Genomic DNA, 19,998 nt, shown 5'->3' on the forward strand with positions numbered 1-19,998 from the left:
CGCCCTTTTCTGTCGAGCCCAACTGCGGAACCCTTTGCATAGTTTGTAACGTTACGGTATTTAAAGCAATATTTGCGCGCTTGCTGACGACTTCGCTATTTCTGAACACTGGGCGATTGCTGAAGGTTATATATTTATTCACAGAGCACATCCATCACTTCGCGGCATCAGAGCGCGTCAGCACTGCACGGTCCCAGTTAGCCTAGGGTCAGCATGTCTTCTTATTCTCCACTATACAAAATTATCAGCCAATGCACCCTTAGAACATACGAAGAGCCTTCTCCGCAAGCAGTTTAGTTAGTGCTCGCTCAGTGCTTTCAATTCAAGAAAGAAAGAAGCGCATCGTCTAGATCACACCTTTAAGACAAAAAAAACAGCACATGCTAATGAATGAACGTTGTGAATAAGCAGGATTATTCACGAATTACCTTTGTTTAAGGTAGATACCCCCACGAGTCTACGTTACTGGCAAACTGTTCACAAAGGAGCAGCGTATTGACGAGAGAAAATACGTGCCGCAAGCCTCGCACAAGTAAGATGCCCAATATGCCGATCGAAGGACCGAGAAGATAACGAAGAAGGTTACACTTCGGCACGAGAGATAGTCGCCATGACGACGGATATACATCTAACAAGAGGCGCTTACACCGAGCATGCAGGCATTGAAAATACAAGCAAGGAACAAGGTGGATGTCTGTGCGCAAACGGAAAAGAGCGGGGCGGGGGGAAAACTATGGACGTCACAATCGTTTGCTACTACCAGGTGAGACGTGCTGACATCTAAACGCTGTCACCATTTAGCCAAAATCAGCTTCACGCTGAAGCAATGAGGCACTTCTTGCAATGAACACGGCCACGATGGACGACAAAGTCGCAGTTACATTGAATCCAGACTGCACGTATTCGAGCCTATTGGCCGCCTAACGTAGAGATAAAAAAACGCTGGATTGCGTGGGATATAATCTTCAGGGTTTTCTATTTTGTTTGATGAGGCGTGCGCCTGTCTCATACTGTTTAGTGCATCGAATTTTGGTATAGCTCAAATTCAGATCCAGCCGCCCTTCGTTGTCGACAGGGCATTCGCTATTTCATATCGCTCCTGGGCGCTTAAACACAGATGTTTTTCAAGAGCAGTAGCCATGAAAATCTTGCGCATAAAATTCTTTTATCTAGCACGTTCTTTAACTTCAGACTTGTGCATGATGCGGAAGGAAATTTCGAAAAAAATTGCAATTCGAATGACTTACACGAATATCCCACTGGTTACACTGATCAAATTCACTACCCGAAAGGAATGGCTGAAGATTTGTTATTACTTTTGCGTTACTTTCCTCGAAAGATATAACAAAATCATACAAATACACCAGATAAAACCAGCTAATTATTTCTCGGCTTCCTTTGTGGAACTTCAAAACATTTTTAATACATTCAGTAACATTTGATTCTTCAGTTTTACGTGAGTCGTCCTCTCGTGTTTTATTTCAATAACATGAATTGAACCCATATTAAATTTCACTCAATACGTAGCCATTGAGACAAAATGATAACGCTGTAAGGTGGAAACTGTTTATGAATAAAACTTTTGTGACACTAACCCGATTCTCGAGCATGGGTAAACGCTTGAAAGTTGCTTGGAGGCGACGCCTGTGCTACATAGGGGCAAAGCAAAGCTAAAACAATCTCATCGCGGATCACTCATGCTTTGCTTCAATTATGCTAAACTTAAAAACCATGGTGTAAATGAATAGAAAACTCACAAGGTGGGGTTCACATATTGCAATGATTGTTTTTGTAAGTCCTTTATTTGAACTACATAAAAATAAAAAATTATGCTTTCAACCTTGCCCAACCTTTAATCGTGTAGCATTCATTCATTGAAATAAAATGTAAAGAAATAGAAACTAGCATATGGATGAACAGCCACTATAATAATAATAATAGAAACAAGAACAAGAATAAGAAGAGGAAAAAGAGGAGGACGAAAAAGAGAAAGGAACCCAATCAAATCTGTTTTTGAAAGAAAAGAGTTTATTTCTCTGCACCGTCCAAAGCTATCGCGGAAATCAGCGACGACGAATGGGCGCAAGGTGTCCCAAAAGTACTGCCTAAAGTTCCAACTAAAAGCACACACACAATCATTTTTCTGTTTAGCCCCATTATTATTATTATTATTATTATTATTATTATTATTATTATTATTATTATTATTATTATTATTATTATTATTATTATTATTATTATTATTATTTCCCAGAGCACAATGACACTGATCCTTGCAGCCAGGGTATCTAAATTTGTAAAAGGAGCTCTATGCGATATAACCATTCGGAAACGTGCCCTCATTAGTCGCCGTCTGGCCCTGACATTTTGTCTCTTGATCTGTTGTTTTTTTAGACAACCTATGCTTGTATTCTAAATTGATTACTCTATTCTTTCTTACATATGTTCCATTTGGGCATTCAAAAGAAGCCCGGGTAGCTCAGTCGGTGGAGCGTTAGGCTTTCAACCTAACGGTCCAGGGTTCAAGCCCCTGCTCGGGCGCACCTTTTTGTTTTCTACTTCTCTCTTTTTTTAGGAACGGAGTGTATACCTATAGTCGGGTATAACTGTACAAGTCCGTGTCATTATCATCTCCCAGGCGGATGCAAACTCTGTAAAAAAAAAATTACTCCGAGGTCGAAGTAAAACGTTAGCCCTCTAACGACCCCCCTGTTCGGAGGAAGTTTTGCTCCGGACCTGCGGAGCAAAGTGTTTACTCCGGCTGACCAAAGCTATTGCGTGGTACATCCGAAGCATTTCTCATTGATATTTCACTCCGACAAGCTGGAGTAATTTTTTGGCATTTTTTTACCGGCCTTTCGCTCCGGCTAGTCGGAGTGATTACGTGGAACCCCCGGAGGATTTTTTGCAGATTTTTCACTCCCACTATGCAGAGCTGTTGCGGGGCGCTTCCAGATTATTTTACGAATGTGTTTACTTCGTCTGAACGGAATTTCAGTGAGATGTATCAGAATTTTTTTTTAAGTGTTTGCTCCTCTGTTTATTTATTCTATGCCGATCGTGTCAGCCTCGGTTATATGAAAAAGTTCTCTATTTTGATCTAAGCACTGCAGAGTTACTCTGTATTTTTTTCACAGAGCTTTAGCAAATAAAATTCAAAAAAGCACTTGAGTTCTTATTCTTTGATTTGTTCAAAATAAGCTGCCATTTCTGGTTTATTGTCCATCATTTGGGAAAAGAAGACAAAAAGAAACAAACACGCAAAAAGCCACCAAAAATATAAAAATAAGAAAGATCACATGAAATCAACAGCACTCAAGTTGGAAGCACAGCGCTTCAAAAATGAAGCCCAGAATTCTCTAAAAAGATGCACGACAAACGAAAAAACCATGGCCATCGAGAACAACTGTTAAACATCCCCGAAGGACCATTCATCAGCTTCATTAATAACCTAAGGGTTAAGCTGATTGCTTCCTGCATAATTCATTCAGCAAAAAAATATTTACACATGGGAACTGCAATTAATGTGAGCGCCATGAAATTTGAGGACACCGAAGCCACGGCTACTGGTTAAATTCCTTACAGTCTTCGAGTACACGAGAATAACTAGCCTCGTAAACCGACCACACAAACACAAAAACACAGGAACAGCGTTCAATATCAGGAAGTCGATTCTATGTACCTCGGTATCAGACAGCCGGTACGCCATAAAAAACACACCTCCATGACGCGAACAAAGTTTAAGACAGATGTATTCTTCCCATATATTTCTAAATCGATAGGCCTATTCTAACTAAATGTTCGAAAGCATTTTTTTTTCAGTCAGTGAGAACAAAAATGCTTTCGAACGTTTCGAACAGTGGTACTTGCCGTCCATCAAGTGGAAACGAGGCCCTAGTTGCACATGTATGTATTTTTCTCGTCAGAGCGTAAGCAAACAACGCAACACGCTATTTACTAATTATTAGCTGGCTTTGCCGTAATGCAAGACGTATTGCAGAAAAGCCAACTTTATATTTAAGAAAAGGGTTTATAAGGTTGACAAAAACGACTCAGGAAGCTACATAGCTTTGGCTACACAATAACACATTGTATCAATCAAAAACTCGTCTATCGTCCAATCTAAAACAGGGAGTTGTTTTTGAAATCTCCTCTCTAAGATTTGTAATCGGTGTTTAAAGAAGCCAAAGTGTGTCAAAATTGTGGCCGCTCCCATTGGCTATGCAGAAAGATATTCAGATTGTCTGGGAAAAAAGGCACTACGTGGCACGTTATTGAAACTAGGTCTCAAATGTTCTGGTGTTCGCCTAGTATGAAAAACCGGGAATCGTTTTTAATATCGTGTCTGGTTCATGATATAGGATTTTTTTTTCTTGCGCTTTTCATTCAGTTATGGTGGGGTGACCGACCGCCGCCGAGAGGTGGCATGACATGTTATGTCTAGAATTCCTGGGGATGAAAATGAACGAATTTTGGTACCACCGAAGACAAAATTGGGAGTGCCTCTCCAGATAATTTCCTAATTTGGTGAGATGATACTGTTGATATTACACGCGCATTTTAGTAGGCGCTCATCTTCATACTTCAAGCAAATGACACCCTTACAGCGTGTACGTTTGCGGCCTGTCTTTAAAAAAAGCGTACCTTCACTCTGCTTTGCAAAGTAATCTTCGAGAGAAGTGTGCACTGTTTTTGTTTTCCTTTTTAAAATAGTACTGCCCACTCTGTTTTGCGTACTGTCGTAGTGAACATTTTTCAAGGCATAGTTATTGCATGAGCATGCATTGCTTCAAAACAAGCAACCTCAATGACAAAATAAACCAAAGTTCACCACTACATAACGAAGTAACTTAGCAATAAAAGGTACTAACATCACGCAGCCTATACCAACTGCATTTTCATTATATACTGGCAGAGATGAGGGAAGGTCGACTAGTTAACCCAACTTAAAGGTCCGTGCAAACGTCGGAGGTCATAGAAGGTGACTCATAGAGGTGTCAGGGCGAGATCACCAGGATTCGAGGAGTTCTCTTTTCCCCTGCCCTGTTAACCGGCCAGCGTTTTTGCTTCTGGTATTCGAGCCCTGTTTGTAAGAAAGAGATAAAAGCAAGCATTTGCTTTTTGAGAGTGAAGGTGGACAGGACAGCAAAAATTTTGAGTTTTACCTGTTTGGTCGGGAAAACTTTCTTCCCCCCTCCCGAAAAAACTGCATTCCCGGCCATGCTAGCGGGACTGAAAAGAGCAAAAAACCCTGCAGTGTTGCACTACTTTCTCCCACGATAAACACAGAAAATACGGCTAGCTTGTCGAGATGGAGCCCTCTCTTTTCCCTCTTACTCTCATAACCATGCTCCTTCGTTCTACGTTGAGCTGTGAAGTCAAATGAACTGCAGAAATAAGTCTTTACCCCCCCCCCCTTCCTCTTCAACAGAAATGTCGGCTATCTCGCAACCCTTCTGGACGGTATTTCGCGCAAAATATGGACAAAAAAAAGAGCACAGGCTGTGTCTGTCTTTGCTCTCTTCCTTCTTGTCCTTTTTTTTTGCGTGAAACTTCTTCTGCAATAGAATACAGACTCGCCCAACACTCGGTTTCTCTAAGCTTGACAACCTCTTTTGCCTAGTGACCCGACCATCTCTTCTTCACGCATTACTCATCACTGGTCTCATCAGCTGCTTTCCTCCCTATCTTGTTATGAATGCAGGACGACCCCATAAGGTTAATATTTCAGATAACACGTATACAATAAAAAAATTCACCGAAATGAGTTCTAAAATTCTGCACCAAACCAATTGCCATAGCTCCATTCACTACATTTAAAAAGAATTAAAACTGACTGAAGTTATTCATGTTTTACAAGTACAGCTTACGGGTGCGTCCATCCTCTGTTGTTGTCGTACGTAGCCACCGGGATGCGATATGGGAGATGGCGGTACTTGGAGTGTTTACCAGATGGACGCACGGATGGACGCATGGACGGACAGACGGACAGGCTAACAAGCTTCGCGCCCTCCCCCCCCCCCCCCCAATATAACAGGGCTTTTTAAAGCTATGCTAGCAAATAAATATGTTGCCAATTGAGTATACAATACTAAACCACATATTGGTTGCTTGGCTTAGCAACCAATTGATATAAAAAACAGCCTTGCTGTATGTTTCCGTTTCGGTCCTGAGTTCTTCGGGCAATTGCGCATTGCCATCGTCAACAGGCAGACTTTCAATTCGGTGGCAATGTCCTTGGCCTTTGACTGGAACAATTCTGTTGTAAACACCATGCGCGCAAAAGTCACTGCAATAATTGAAGTCTCGATTTGCAAAAAGCGCACGAATTTCACGCACAGCAAAATAGTTGAGACGCTTATTTGCGTGTATCTAGTCCTGGGAGTAGGTTTCTTGCATCATTTATGAGTGAGAAACGCGGGACACGTTTAGATTTGCTTTCCATTCTGTGCATGACGTTCCAACATCTTGCTATCGCGTTCATTACTTTGCTTTTGCGGCAACGCTGTGACTTTTTTCTCATGAAAAGCTTATATCAACGCCCTCTCATATATATTAAAAGTTTGTCGCGAAACCAGAGGGCGTCCTCACTGTGTAGCTAAACAAGGACACATGTGGCACCATATGTAAATATATGAGAGAATGAAAAAAACTGCCATGATACTTTTGTAGCCATTATTTCTTTTAAAAAGACAATAAATCTGGCCAAATTTAATAAATCAGACACTTAAATTTGTAACATACCAGTTGTCACAAATGAGAAATTTATAATTACCAATTCATGAAAAACGGTTGTCACTATCATAAGAAAAACCTCTACATTTTCATCACAACACCTATACGTCCTTGCGATTCAAGGCCGATCTTGATTATTAGGCTAAGCCGTGCTTCCTGCCCCACCCTGGACCCGACCCACCAACCATTCGTCCATATTTGCAATTGTTTGTCCACTCGTTGTATGGAAACGCATCAAAGAAGGTACCCTGTACTTCTCGATATAGTGTAACTGGCAGAATAAGTTTTTTGATTGATTTTATTGACTGATTTATATGTGGGGTTTAAGGTCCCAAAACAACCATACGATTTTGAGAGATGCCGTATTGGAGGGCTCTGAAAATTTCGATCCCCTGGGGTTCTTTAACGTGCACCGAAATCTGAGCACGCGGGCCTACAACATTTCCGCCTCCATCGGAAATGCAGCAGCCGGGATTCGAACCCGCGACCTGCAGGTCAGCAGCCGAGTATCTTAGCCACTAGACCACCGCGGCGAGGCGGCGTAAGTTTATTAAAGATGGAATTGTTTTTTTTTTTCGCCACGCAAAGCACAATACTTTGCACATAAGATGCGGACGTAAAAGAGGGGGAAATTAGGCAACCCTATAGGGTGGTTTTTACGAGTAAACAAGATAGCGATATTGTATTCCAGTGCGTATACACTTTAAACACTTAGTGCAACAAACCTTTTTTCGGAATTGCTATGCACCCAATACGTGGCCTTAAGGGAATAGGCACAGCGCAGTGTGTGCCTTCTGTAGTGGGTGATTAGCTTCATAAGGCCGAAACCTAGTGCATTGTGTAAACAATGAAACAAAACGCCAGATGATAACAAGTATTATGAATTGAGCATGGACAACCCTTCGCTCAAAAGCTCACGGAATTTCTTAATTATTAGGTGAAACCTAATTAGAATTGGAAGAACTCAATTATCTGCAAATCGTAGGTGTGCGTAATTGTGGTACATGTCAAAACTCCGTAATCTTAATTCAAGAAACGTAAAAAAGTGTTGTACTGCAACTTTGAAACCATTCTCAGTGCATGAGTGTTCTAACGCACTTGAAATACAACGGTCGATAAGAGCTTGGGTTGTATAAACTGTCTAACCATAAAAATTCTGGGTTGAGCAAACAACAATGTTTGCGCAACCCACGGAATCTCCGTAATCGCTAGTACAGCGTTTGACGTCCATTATATTAAGCTTATACCGAGTTTTCTCAGAAAAATTACGCAGGCAAGATGAAAGTTAACACAAGTGCACTTTTAACAAAGATATTGTTGCACACATGCACGAAGACAAAGAAGCGTATATGGAGAACGCACTTGTCACCCGGAGCGAGAAAGGAAGAAGAGGATAAGGAGGATCTCTAACCAGTCGGCCGCTTCTGAGCTGCCCCTCACGACCTAATAAACTGCCCCTTTCAACCTCTACCAGTCTCTTTCAAACGTAACAGAGTGGTGTAGGAGCTGGGTAAGCGCTTCAACTACGGAACGATCACTGCCACAGCTTCGACGAAGCCGTCGACTTGCCGGTCTCCCACCATCTGCCGTAAGTGACTTCGACATGCCCGAAGAAGCAGGAGTTTCCAGGACGGCACCGTCTGGTCCGTTTCCGTACTACCGTGTTCCACCGCCCTTTTGGAGGAAAAGCCGAAGAAGATGTCGACGCCTGGCTCACCAAGTACAAATGTGTGGGTACGTCCAACGGTTGGGATGCAGCCGCTATGCTAGCCAACGTAGTGTTCTCCCTGACCGACACCGCACTGGTATGGTACGAGTACCACGAGGACGCACTCACGACGTGGGATCTTTTTGTTGAAGAGCTCAGGGCGTGTTTCGGCGACTCGGTTGCTAGAAAGAAGCAGGCTGAGCAAACACTGTCGCAACGGGCACAGCTAACAGGTGAGACATGCACCATTTATATAGAAGTGTTAAGGCTGTGCAAGGTGGTCTGTGCTACTATGTCGGAAGAGAACAAAGCTGGGCATCTGCTCAAATGGATTCCTGAGGACGTGTATAATTTTCTAATTGGAAAAGAAAGTTTTAGTTCTGTGTCCAACGTCATTCAGCATTGGCGAACGTTTGAAACGCTCAAGATGCGTCTAATTGCGTCTAAGTTTGGTCAGCTGGCTAACGTTACAACTGTGGCCAGTGTGCACACGAATCCTGCCCTCGACCTCTTTTCTACCATTCGACAGATTGTTCGTGAGGAACTGTCCCACCGAGAAATGTCGTGTTCGACAGCTGACCATCGCGAGTTGTGTCTGCCACGTGAGGCTATGGATGTGCCTCCTTTGACCCCATGCCAACCGACGATGAGCGCGGCAACTGTGGAGTACAGCCCAGCCCCACAGTCAAGGATGACAACCAGATTTCCCGCGTTGCGGTATGACCAACGATCTCTCTGCATGCCTCCTCGACACCCGACGTCTCGGTACGACGTACCCGACCAGTACATCCGTCACACAACAGCAAATGATGACGCTCCATTCATCGACGAGCGACCAACGTTTTGACCTCGGCCGGTGTGCTATTCCTGCGGTGTGCCAGGCCACATATCGCGGTTTTGCAACCGTCGGGTGACTCCTCGGTATCACCAGCCATCCTACTTTTCACGACCCTGTGAACAGTCTCATGGTGTCTGGCGGCCGGCCCACATACCACCTGATGACAACTATTGGCCCAGCAACATCCGCAACCACTCCCCGGTCTCTGACAGGAGTTTAACGCCCCCACCACTACCTCCTGCTCATTGTTCTCCTTCACTGCTGTTTCGCAAAGCGCCTTCTTCGCCACCGGAAAACTAGCCAGCGTGGCCAATAGGGGTGAGGTCGCTGGAAACGTGCTACTGACAGAAATACCTCCTGTGTGTACGTTTAAAAACAAAGTGTGTGTTTTGGTGGATTATGTGCCTGTGATGGCCTTGGTGGACACAGGCACAACGATTTCCGTGATGAGTGCTTCCTTAAAAACGTGTTAGGGCGGAAAGTTGTTTTTACCTGGGATGAAACTTCGACGTTCTGTGGAGTGAGTGGAGAGCCGTTGCGCCCTATTGGTGTGTAGTGCGGAAGTATTTTTGGGAGGCCTTATGATAACGACAGAGTTTCCTATTATTCTTCGGTAGAAACATGACGTCATTCTCGGCATAGACATTTTGCGAGAATGTGGTGGCACTGTAGACTGTCGCACGGGGAAAGTCTTTGTGAGTGGCCAGATGCCGTCAGAACTTCTGGAAACTCCAGCGGATGACCAAACTACGCTGTGTGTCTGTGGCGATAAGCTCACACCTGCGTTGTCTACCGTACGTGTTCCTTTTGTTTGTCGCTGCGCGGATTCTGACAGCATCGATGCGAGCATAGAACCAATGCACATAAACTGCGTGATGAAGAATGTGTTGGTTCCTCATTGTGTGGTGTCGATTGATGGCGGACGAACTGGCCTATGGACTGTAAACTATTCCTCTGAGCCCATGACACTACCCAATTGTTTGAAATTAGCTTCGGTCAGCAAAGAACACGCCCCCTTATCAGTGGTCGAGCTCACAGACCTGCCGGAAGAACGTGACTGAATTGGTTGTCACAATTTGGACGGGGTGCTCATGGCAACGATAAATAAGTCGCTTAGCTCAAGCGAGCGCCGAACTTTAATGAATGTGCTGTTGAAGCACGTTTCGGTATTTGACTTTGCGCAGAAGGGCAAAGTAATCCCTATCCTCCTATCTCGAACGTGCCATACCATCAACACTGGCGCGGTAAGTCCGATTCGCCAAAAACCATATCGTGTTTCCCCGTCATAAAGACAAATTATCAACGACCAAGTGCAGGAAATGATGCAAAAGGAAGTGGTACAAGGGTAAGCCAGTCCGTGGGCAGCACCAGTAATCCTTGTTAAGAAGAAATATGGATCTTGGAGATTTTGCGTTGACTATCGCCAACTGAATGCCGTGACTAAAAAGGACGTATACCCGCTGCCCCGAATAGAGGATGCAATAAACTGCTTACATGCGACCTCTTATTTTTCCTCCGTAGACTTACGATCCGGTTATTGGCAAATTCCGATGTGCCCAGAGGACAAGGAAAAGACTGCCTTGTAACCCCTGATGGGCTATTTGAATTTAACGTGATGCCATTTGGACTGTGCAATGCACCGGCAACGTTCGAGAGGTTTATGGACACCATTGTGCGTGGGTTGAAGTGGAACATCTGCATGTGCTATCTCGACGACGTCGTTATCATTGGCCGCACGTTCAGTGAACACAACTCTCGTCTGGATACTGTTTTGAACTGCATCCAAAACGCTGGCTAGTTTTAAACTCGAAGAAATGCCACTTCGGAGACCACCAGACGCTTATGCTCGGGCATCTCATTGACAAGGATGGCAGCCACCCTGACCCCCAGAAGACAGCAGCAGTTGAGGCGTTCAATGCGCCGCGTTCCGTCAAGGACCTTCGTAGTTTCCTGGGGCTTTGTTCGTACTTCCGCTGCTTTATTCCGAAGTTTGCTGACGTTGCGTATCCTCTCACATGCCTCTTACGAAAGTACAATTCCTTTGAGTGGACTCCAGAGTGCGATTCTTCATTCCGTCTATTGAAGTTTTTGCTGACGTCACGACCCGTCCCTCAGCACTTCAGTCCTTCTGCTCCGACAGAGCTTCATACGAATGTTAGCGGTATAGGTATTGGAGCCATCCTAGTACAACGTTACGGTGACCGCGAACATGTCATCGCATAAGCAAGTCGCTCCCTAAGCAGGCCGAAACAAAACTACACTGTTACGGAACAAGAATGCCTGGCGGTAATATTTGCAATTCAGTGGTTTAGATCTTACCTGTACGGACGCCCATTCACAGTCGTAACCGACCACCACTCGTTGTGTTGGCTTGTCAACCTTCGTGACCCTCGTGGCCGCCTTGCACGCTGGGCACTCCGGCTACAAGAATACAGTTTTACCATCGCTTACAAGAGTGGTCGTTGACATGCTGACGCGGACTGTCTTTCACGTATGCCACTTAGCACAACTAACTGTGAATCCGATGACCTTGTCCAGCTTGTAGCGTCTGTGTCACCTACGTTCCCGGACTACCCCAGTTTTAGAGCAGAACAGCGGAAGGACGCTAAACTAGCACCACTATTCGCCACTGCATCCGCTTCCACTATTGCACGCTGTTTTTGTGTGTGTGATGGACTGTTGTTCAAAAGGAATCTCTCCAGCAGTGGCATGCGTTTCCTTCTAGTGGTCCTGGAGAGCCTGGGAACAGTTATTATGAGTGTCATGCACGACGACCCTACATCTGGACATATATGTTTGGCGCGGATGCTTCACCGGACTAAAGAGCGCTTTTATTGGCCTGGTATGCAGAAGTCCGTTGAGAGTTATGTGGCAAGCTGCATGCAATGTCAGCGTCACAAACGTCCATCAACTGGTCCAGCTGGTCTTCTACAGCCGATGCCTACTCCAAGCGCACCTTTCGAACAAGTGGGGATTGGCTCTGGGCCCCTTTTCAAAATCGGCTAAGGGCAACCGATGGATAATTGTTTGTGCCGACTAGCACACGCGCTACTGCGAGACAGCGGCGGTCCTCTCCGCAACTGCCAGTGAAGTCTCTACGTTTTTGTTACAGTACGTCATCCTCCGACACGGCCCACCTCGCCTTATTATCAGCGATCATGGACGACAATTCACAGCGGATGTCGTGGAGGAGCTACTCTGTTTATGCGAATCCCACCGGCGCCACTCGACACCACACTACCCCCAAACTAATGGGCTGACGGAGCGTACCAACCGCACCATTATCAACATGTTGTCTATGTATGTCTCATGCGACCACAAGAACTGGGATGACGTACTCCCGTTCATTACTTACGCGTTCAACACCGTGAAGCATAAGATTACAGGTTATAGTCCTTTCTTTTTGCTTTATGCACGTTCACCCTGGCCCACAATCGACACAATATTACCTGTCTGTGATCACGACAACGTCACTGTTGCCGAGACTCTCTGCCTCACCGAAGAGGCGCGTCGCATAGCTCGACTACGCACATTGGCATCGCAACACAAAGCGAAGGCACGCTATGACATTCACCATCGGCCAGTGATTCATCGGCGTGGTGATCTGGTGTGGTTGTGGACTCCGATGCGCAAGCGCGGGTTATGCCAAAAGTTTTTGGTCACTTACGATAGACCTTTTGTCATTGTCGACAGACTTACAGAGGTCAACTATGTAATAGCTCATCTCATGGCGAGTGGTCGACGAGCTGCCAAAACTCAAGTGGTTCATGTTGCCCGTCTGAAACTGTACACACCACGACAACTCGACTGACTCGTCCGGTGGCCTTCGTCTGCGCGGAGAGGAATGGTCCGCACATGCACGAAGACAAAGAAGCTTATACGGTGAACGCACTTGTCGCCCGGAGCGAGAAAGGAAGAAGAGGATCAGGAGGATCTCTTACCAGTCGGCCGCATCTGAGCTGCCCCTCAGGACCTAATAAACGGCCCCTTTCAACCTCTACTAGTCTCTTTCAAACGTAACAATATGTATGCTACACAATTCAGATAAACTGGGCCAAAATGCAAACGCTTCCTTAGCATGCCTAGAGCTTTCGAAAGTTCAGTGCACAGTAGTCAGTATGGTGCTCCCAAAGAATAAGTTTGTCAAATATTACATTTTTAATGATTTACCTACAGGAATATTTCAATGACAGAGTGATTTGAGTGCAAGACATAATCAAGATTACGTAGCATACGAATTTCGGGGGAACAATATTTTCAAAACAGGCCGTTATAGTGAGCTTTCAACAGATGGAGCATTCAGTCTATGCAGCATACGATTTCATCGTTTTATGCGATTTTAATCTATTCTTTTCAGAAAGATGCTAATGCCGCCTGCTATTGTTATTTTCAAATTTTTGTGTTTACAAATAATATAAGTAAATACACACGTGCAGGTTCAGATATTGCCTTGGCCAACGTGCTAAGGTTAAAATTATGTTCTGTCCCCATTAAACTGGCAAATAGTACGTATAGTGTAAATGAGGAATCATTCGCACACCATTATCGATAGCGCTCGCTTTCACATGGTGTAATCATATGGTCTTATCAACGACCGACTACGTGAGCACGCTAGCAATAATAGGAAAATGGCTCGTTGGCAATCCACTGCAGAAATTACAGGTTTTAGCAGTTTACAATAATACCTACGACCACAAATGAAAGGACGTGTTGGACAGAAGTGCATCTCCAGATTACAAGACAGGGGCATACACTGATTGTTTGTTACTCCTTTTGTGAAAAAAACATGGCGCGTTTGAGTGGTAGTATAGGGGTGTATTGACATTGCTCGGGACATGCGTAGTGTATTCATGGCATGAGTATAAAAGTTCACAAATTTCGAAATAAAAATGTAAGTCTTTGCATGGTTATGTTGAAATCAAGTCTCCTCTATCTTTGCCTAATTCGCAAAACATGGTGCATTTTATAGCAAAACAAATGAAACCGAATTGCAAACCCAGTGAAATATATTTCTGACCACAGGGGTATTCCTTCTGTTCCTTGCGACCACAACGGGACTGGGCACTACTTTTTGCAACAACATGCATAGCTAGAATTTTTTGTTTGCACAAGGAATGAAAATTCGCCAACAAAAGTAACGCACTCTTTGGTGGGTTCTAGATATAATAGGGACAGGGGAAGAAACTTTAGAAGACGCTAAAGGCAGAAACATTTCGGTGAACCAGTAGCAATTCAGTGAACTCCCGGCTGTTCAAATACACCAAATGACAAATAAATGCAAGATACAAGTTTAATAGGCGCTGCATCAAGCTCCCTACCATGTGCCAAAATTACGCGCCTTGTTCTTACTTCTACCACCACCACAAGGTGAACGTGAACCCACTCGCATTGTTGACTCCACTAGAAAGTCTCTGTGGCGGGTACAACTGCATTGCTCGTTATCTGGATCGCCTGACCACGTCCAGTAAAAGCTCGAAACGTGGTCTGCTAGAAATATCAATATTTGTAGTTTCTCGTCCAAGCACTTCAACAATTCATGCATTATTGCAGACAGTGCGGTATTGTACTGCACAGGACCGTAAGATCACAATACAATAGAGCACCGTCAACAAGTAAGATATTTCAACATGAGGCTTTTTGGCTATGCATCTCACAATGCAAATAAAAGAGAATATAAATATTTTAATGATGTCAATATAGACACATGCGAATTACCATGCCAAAATTCAGCATTATAAGGCTTACAATAACGCTCCTGAAATACTGAATACTGAATCATTTTGAAAAGAAGTATATTTTATAGAAATTAAAACAATTATTGCATTTACGTAAAATTAGAGGTCGAATAAGAATTGCACTTGGCATGACGGTCAGCTCAGGTGCTTGCCAGTGAGGCGTTTCTGATAAACTCTGACGTATGCTGTCGTGGTAACGTATGCGCCGGTCTCCCTGTGTGCGTCGTCCTGGGCCAGAACAGGACTCAGCTCTTAGTTCGGAGGTCGAAACATGGCCTTCTTAGGTTGCCGATTGAGAACCTTTAGTAACCTCCTGCATTTTCCAGCGCCACAGATGAAGTAAAAACAGTCAGTGTACCAAGATCTCTCGAAGGTGTCCCGGTGAGGCTGGAGAAGGTCGTCTGGATGAGATGCTGCTGGTGCTCTCGCTTTGATTGCAGCAGGCGACCAGCGCAATGCCCTTGCCGAGGCGTAACCCTAGGGTCCGTAACTTTTGCCGGCTTGGGCGTGGCGACCTTGCCAGGTGCTAGCGCTCCGGAGGAACACATTACCGTAGTCTTGGTCGGCTTGACCTGCAGTGTGGAAGTCGCACCACCCACCAGACCTACAACAAAGGCGGCATTTTTGTGCCAGGTTCTTGAAACCTGTGGTGACAAAATATGTGTTAATTTAGAGCTCTGAACGAGATGCTGAAATTATGGCAAAATTCGATATACCAGCGAGATTCAGACGGCACCTACGCATCGTAGTATCGTGCGTCGGACGCCACGCACCAAGAACATGAGGCACGGCGCCGAAGCGCCGTGCCCCATGTTCAAGAAGCTTGCAGCATGCAGCATGCGACAAGAAGCATGCAGCAACGAAGCAGAAACCCCCTTTACGTGCACAAGCCTGCTATTATATACCTATGTGACAGACCTTAAGGGCCAGAGAACCGGTTCTAGAACCGGTACCGAAACTCTACCACATTTTTCGTCACGTTAAATCCCCGAAGACGTAACGCCACAGAGGAATATGGGCACCTTTACTGTGGAAATAATTTAAAATTTCTTACTCAATTGTTGAGCGAAACTTGCGCTGAGAAAAACAATGTGACTGCACAAGTTTTTTTATCGAATACGAGGCCTAGGATTGAGTCAAAAGAAAAAGAATTCGTCAAGTCAATGCTCTCACCATCAGGTGGCGTTACCACGGCCAGGAGTAGGTTGCCTGGCTGTTGCGGGCTAGTGGACGTCTGCGAGGGCATGAGGCAGTGACAGCTGCAGTGATGTTGGCGTCGAAGGCGCGTGCATGGTACCCCGACCGGGTTGTCTGGCTGTAGTCCCAGGGACCCGTCATTTCGGAACACAGCCGCTCTCGGTCGTGGCCATATGTTCTCTGTTCTCCCGGAAGACTAGGCATACCAAGTTGTCACTGCTTTCGTAGCCTTAGAGGACCTCTCATCGAAGCTAGCTGGCTTTGGGTGGTCGATTGTACGTGGCTCCTGCGGATACACTGGTCAGACAATCCCAGTGTTCTTGGTCCTGCGCTTCGTGTGCGTAGGCCAATAAAAGCGCACCCCGAGGGCACTGCTTAGGGGACCAACAGGACATCTAGTGGGCCAATGGCGAATTTCCCTGTTGGTTTCTTGGTTCAAATTTATGACAAATACCCATTATGGGAAATTGAGAAAGACTGCCAGTGGTAACCTTCAATGATAACTTCCAAAATACGTTGCGATGAACAAAACCTACGGGACGTCGCCACACTTCGTCATCCTTGTTTTCTTCTTCTTTTGACTGACGACTCTACGCTGCTTGTGTTTGCACATTTTTTTCTTCACTTTACTTCCCATGGTGGCCAACTTATTATGTTGCTCCACTTCTGGCCCGAAGGCCACGGGATCAAATCAAGGCCACGGTGGCCGCACTTCTCCAGGGAGGCAAAATGCTTGAGCCCCGCGTTTTCTGATTTAGGTGCACGTTAATGAACCACAGTTCATCGAAATTTCCAGAGCCCTCGACTTCGGCATCTCTCAGAATCATCATGGTTTTTCAACGTTGAACCCCAGCCGTTATTATAATTATCTTTCATCACTTAGCACACCATTTTAGTTATCCGTATCCCCATTTCGTGGTAAAGCATCTGTAATGATATCTTGGTAATGGCGCACAAGGACATTGCATGAATATTTGTGTAATAGCACTGTTTTTAAATGTCCGAACCACAGGCTTTATTTCAGCTCTGCATAATCATCACCACGGATACACCGACGCTGTCATAGGCTGCTACACCGACAATGAAATCACGATAATATATACAGCTCGGCGCAAAAACAATAATTCACAAACTTTATCGACGAAATGCTCTTAAAGTGAACTTTCTACTAGCGGTATGTTATGGAGACTTTTGTTCTGGCAGCGGTGATAATAGCTGAAATGCCTTGCCTGAATCATCGTGTATTCATACTTTTGTCAGGTTGGTGAAAATTGTTTTGGTGTCTTCCAAGCAGCACTCGCCTGCATGTGTGACTGTAGGGTTTGATTAAAGATCAGGGGGGTCTCAGTTCCCCTTTCGGACCACCTTGCAGGGTCTCATGATCGATTGCATTCTCATTGCTGCCCATTTGGGTCCACTGAATTTTTTTTGATGATTATTGATATGTGGGGTTTAACGTCTTAAAACCACCATACGATTATGAGAGACGCCGTAGTGAAGGGCTCCGGTAATTTCGACCACCTGGGGTTCTTTAAAGTGCACCCATATCTCAGCATACCGGCCTACAACATTTCCGCCTCCATCAAAAATGCGGCCGCCGCAGCCGGGATTCAATCCCGCGACCCACTGCATTTGTTTAAATTTCGATATTGACCTGTCAAGGTGAATTCTTAAAGCGATTGATTGATTGATATGTGGAGTTTAACATCTCAAAACTACCATATGATTATGAGAGACGCTGTAGTGAAGGGCTCCGGAAATTTCGACCACCTGGGGTTCTTTAACGTGCACCTAAATCTGAGCACACGGGCCTACAACATTTACGCCTCCATCGGAAATGCAGCCGCCGCAGCCAGGATTTGAACCCGCGACCTGCGGGTCAGCAGCCGAGTACCTTAGCCACTAGACCACCGCGGCGGGGCAATTCTGAAAGTGACGTTTTAATATTGCTTCTCAAGAAAGTAATGTATGCTTGACCTGCAGCGAATTAATACCTGTTATCGGGTTCGAGTAGTGCACGGAGCGTAATCATTGTTACGACACGTGTAAATGGTGCTACTGGACTGAGGCAATGTTGAAGTCAAGGAAGCCTTCGTTAAAAAAGGCGTGGTAATACCTCCTTGCAGCACAGGAAGGCTACACTGAGGCATCTCTGAAAAATCTAGCCACGAGCTTAACGTGAAACCTCCCTTGCCAGCATTATCACAAAGCTTGAAGGCAGGACATAGTGAACATTCAATCGTCATGGTGTCATCGACGAAATTCTCACAGCTATAAAGCGGCAAGACCTTATCAAAGGCGAGCAGTAGCATAAATTTAAAGAAAAAGCAGTACCACAGATTTTTTGGAGCTTCGTGCGACTGCTGAGAAGCTAAGAAAGCGAGGGAGATGCTTGAATCTTGAATTCATGGTAAACCTACCACAAACAATAAGGAACTAATAAAAAGGAATAGTGAAATCATCAAGGCAAATATTTTACCGGAACTGACCCTTATTCGTTTAAGAGAAGTGCATAGGTTTCCCGTGAAGAATGGCAAGGATGCTAGTATTGTATTGGGTTTCCTAAATCAGTCGGCACGTGTTAAATAACTTAAAAAAGGACACCTACGCATAAATATTATTTTCTGTTCATGGCGAGAACTGGTAACTGGTCGTATACTACCAGGAAACGTCTTTTTGCAATGAAGCAGTGGGCGGAACAAAAATATTTATGACTATACGTCTGGCGTATAAATGGCCAGCTTCTCATCTATGAAACAGATGGGTGTTCTGCTTGTGTGATCAAACAGGTGTATAACCTTACGGCTCCAATGCTGCTACTCGATGATTGGTAAGATCTCCATCCACGTAAGAAATAGCGACATGACTGGCCAACCAAGTGCTCGCGTATTTCTCGTCTTTTGGAACTGTCATGAAGTTTTTTTTTTTTCTTTCCCTGCGTCAGGTTTAACCTGATGGTCCCCGAGTGGGCCTAGCCAGGTGACGCTGAGTTTACTCGCGTCTATTGTGGACCGAATAAAGTTGTTTCACTCACTCACTCTTTCCCTGCATGACTATTATAATTCACTGATGTATATATCTCTTTTGTCTCTAACGTTTGTGCACTTGATTATGCAGTCAACGCAGAACAAATCTACCTGTTTTCTGCTTTTATCAATCAATTAAATACTGAATTTACCGCCATCATGGTGACAGAAACATAGTTTTCAAATTATGTTTGTCATCTGGACGGATAGATTGTTGCCGAGCAGCAAATTATAAATTATTGTCCCTAGTGACGTGTTTTCGCGCCACGATATCCGAGCATAATGATGGAATCTTATGCACCTATTTTAGGTAAAAAACAGCATCTTTTAAACCAGCGAGAGTATAGGCAACGCCTTTCTACCCCAGCGAAGGTAATGTAAACGATGAACGGCTTTTGCGGTGATTGAAAGAGCAACAAAGCACAGCTTTTTTTTATATTTGCCGCAAAGGCGAAGCTTTGAATGCGACAGCAACAAATTGGAAGGTCCCGCGTAGAAATGGCGAGAAGATCGAAGCTTGCCCCGCATTTCTCACGTACAAATGACGCGCGAAACGCCCTCACAGGTGGAGATTATCGCGAATAAGCTTCTGAGCTATTACTTTGCTGTGCCTGAAAAGCGCACCCTTTTTGCAAACGAAGAATTGCAACGATTGTAGTGACTTTTGTACGACCAGTAACTACAACAGAATCGTTTCGGTGAAAGCAAAAGGTTAGCCAAGGCATACGATTGTCCCAACCGCGAGGTAAAGCAAGCGCA

General features: G+C 44.8%; 2 protein-coding genes and 1 non-coding gene across 9 annotated transcripts in view; 2 read left to right on the top strand and 1 right to left on the bottom strand.

Moving 5' to 3' along the window:
- Window positions 1–568, bottom strand: part of LOC119177318 (uncharacterized) — a 39,094-nt gene extending 38,526 nt beyond the window's left edge. The window contains exon 1 of the mRNA XM_037428784.2: window positions 429–568. The gene's annotated coding sequence lies outside the window, so the exon portion shown is untranslated. The remainder of the gene's footprint in view (window positions 1–428) is intronic.
- LOC142775903 (uncharacterized) overlaps window positions 464–19,998 on the top strand; it is a 77,243-nt gene continuing 57,708 nt past the window's right edge. For 6 of the 7 annotated variants that reach the window (XR_012887138.1, XR_012887139.1, XR_012887140.1 and 3 more), the window contains exon 1: window positions 616–763. Coding sequence is in view for 3 of the 7 variants with exons in the window: in XM_075878392.1 (XP_075734507.1) it covers window positions 691–763 (73 nt within the window). In the remaining 4 variants the exon portion in view is untranslated. Of the gene's footprint in view, window positions 764–19,998 lie in introns of all 7 variants that reach the window. The other variant, XM_075878390.1, reaches the window with a different exon arrangement.
- On the top strand, window positions 2,469–2,541 carry TRNAE-UUC (transfer RNA glutamic acid (anticodon UUC)). The gene has a single exon. It is a non-coding gene; the product is annotated as a tRNA-Glu (tRNA).

Source organism: Rhipicephalus microplus, chromosome X, assembly GCF_043290135.1.
Source record: "Rhipicephalus microplus isolate Deutch F79 chromosome X, USDA_Rmic, whole genome shotgun sequence".
NCBI classification, from domain to species: domain Eukaryota; kingdom Metazoa; phylum Arthropoda; class Arachnida; order Ixodida; family Ixodidae; genus Rhipicephalus; species Rhipicephalus microplus.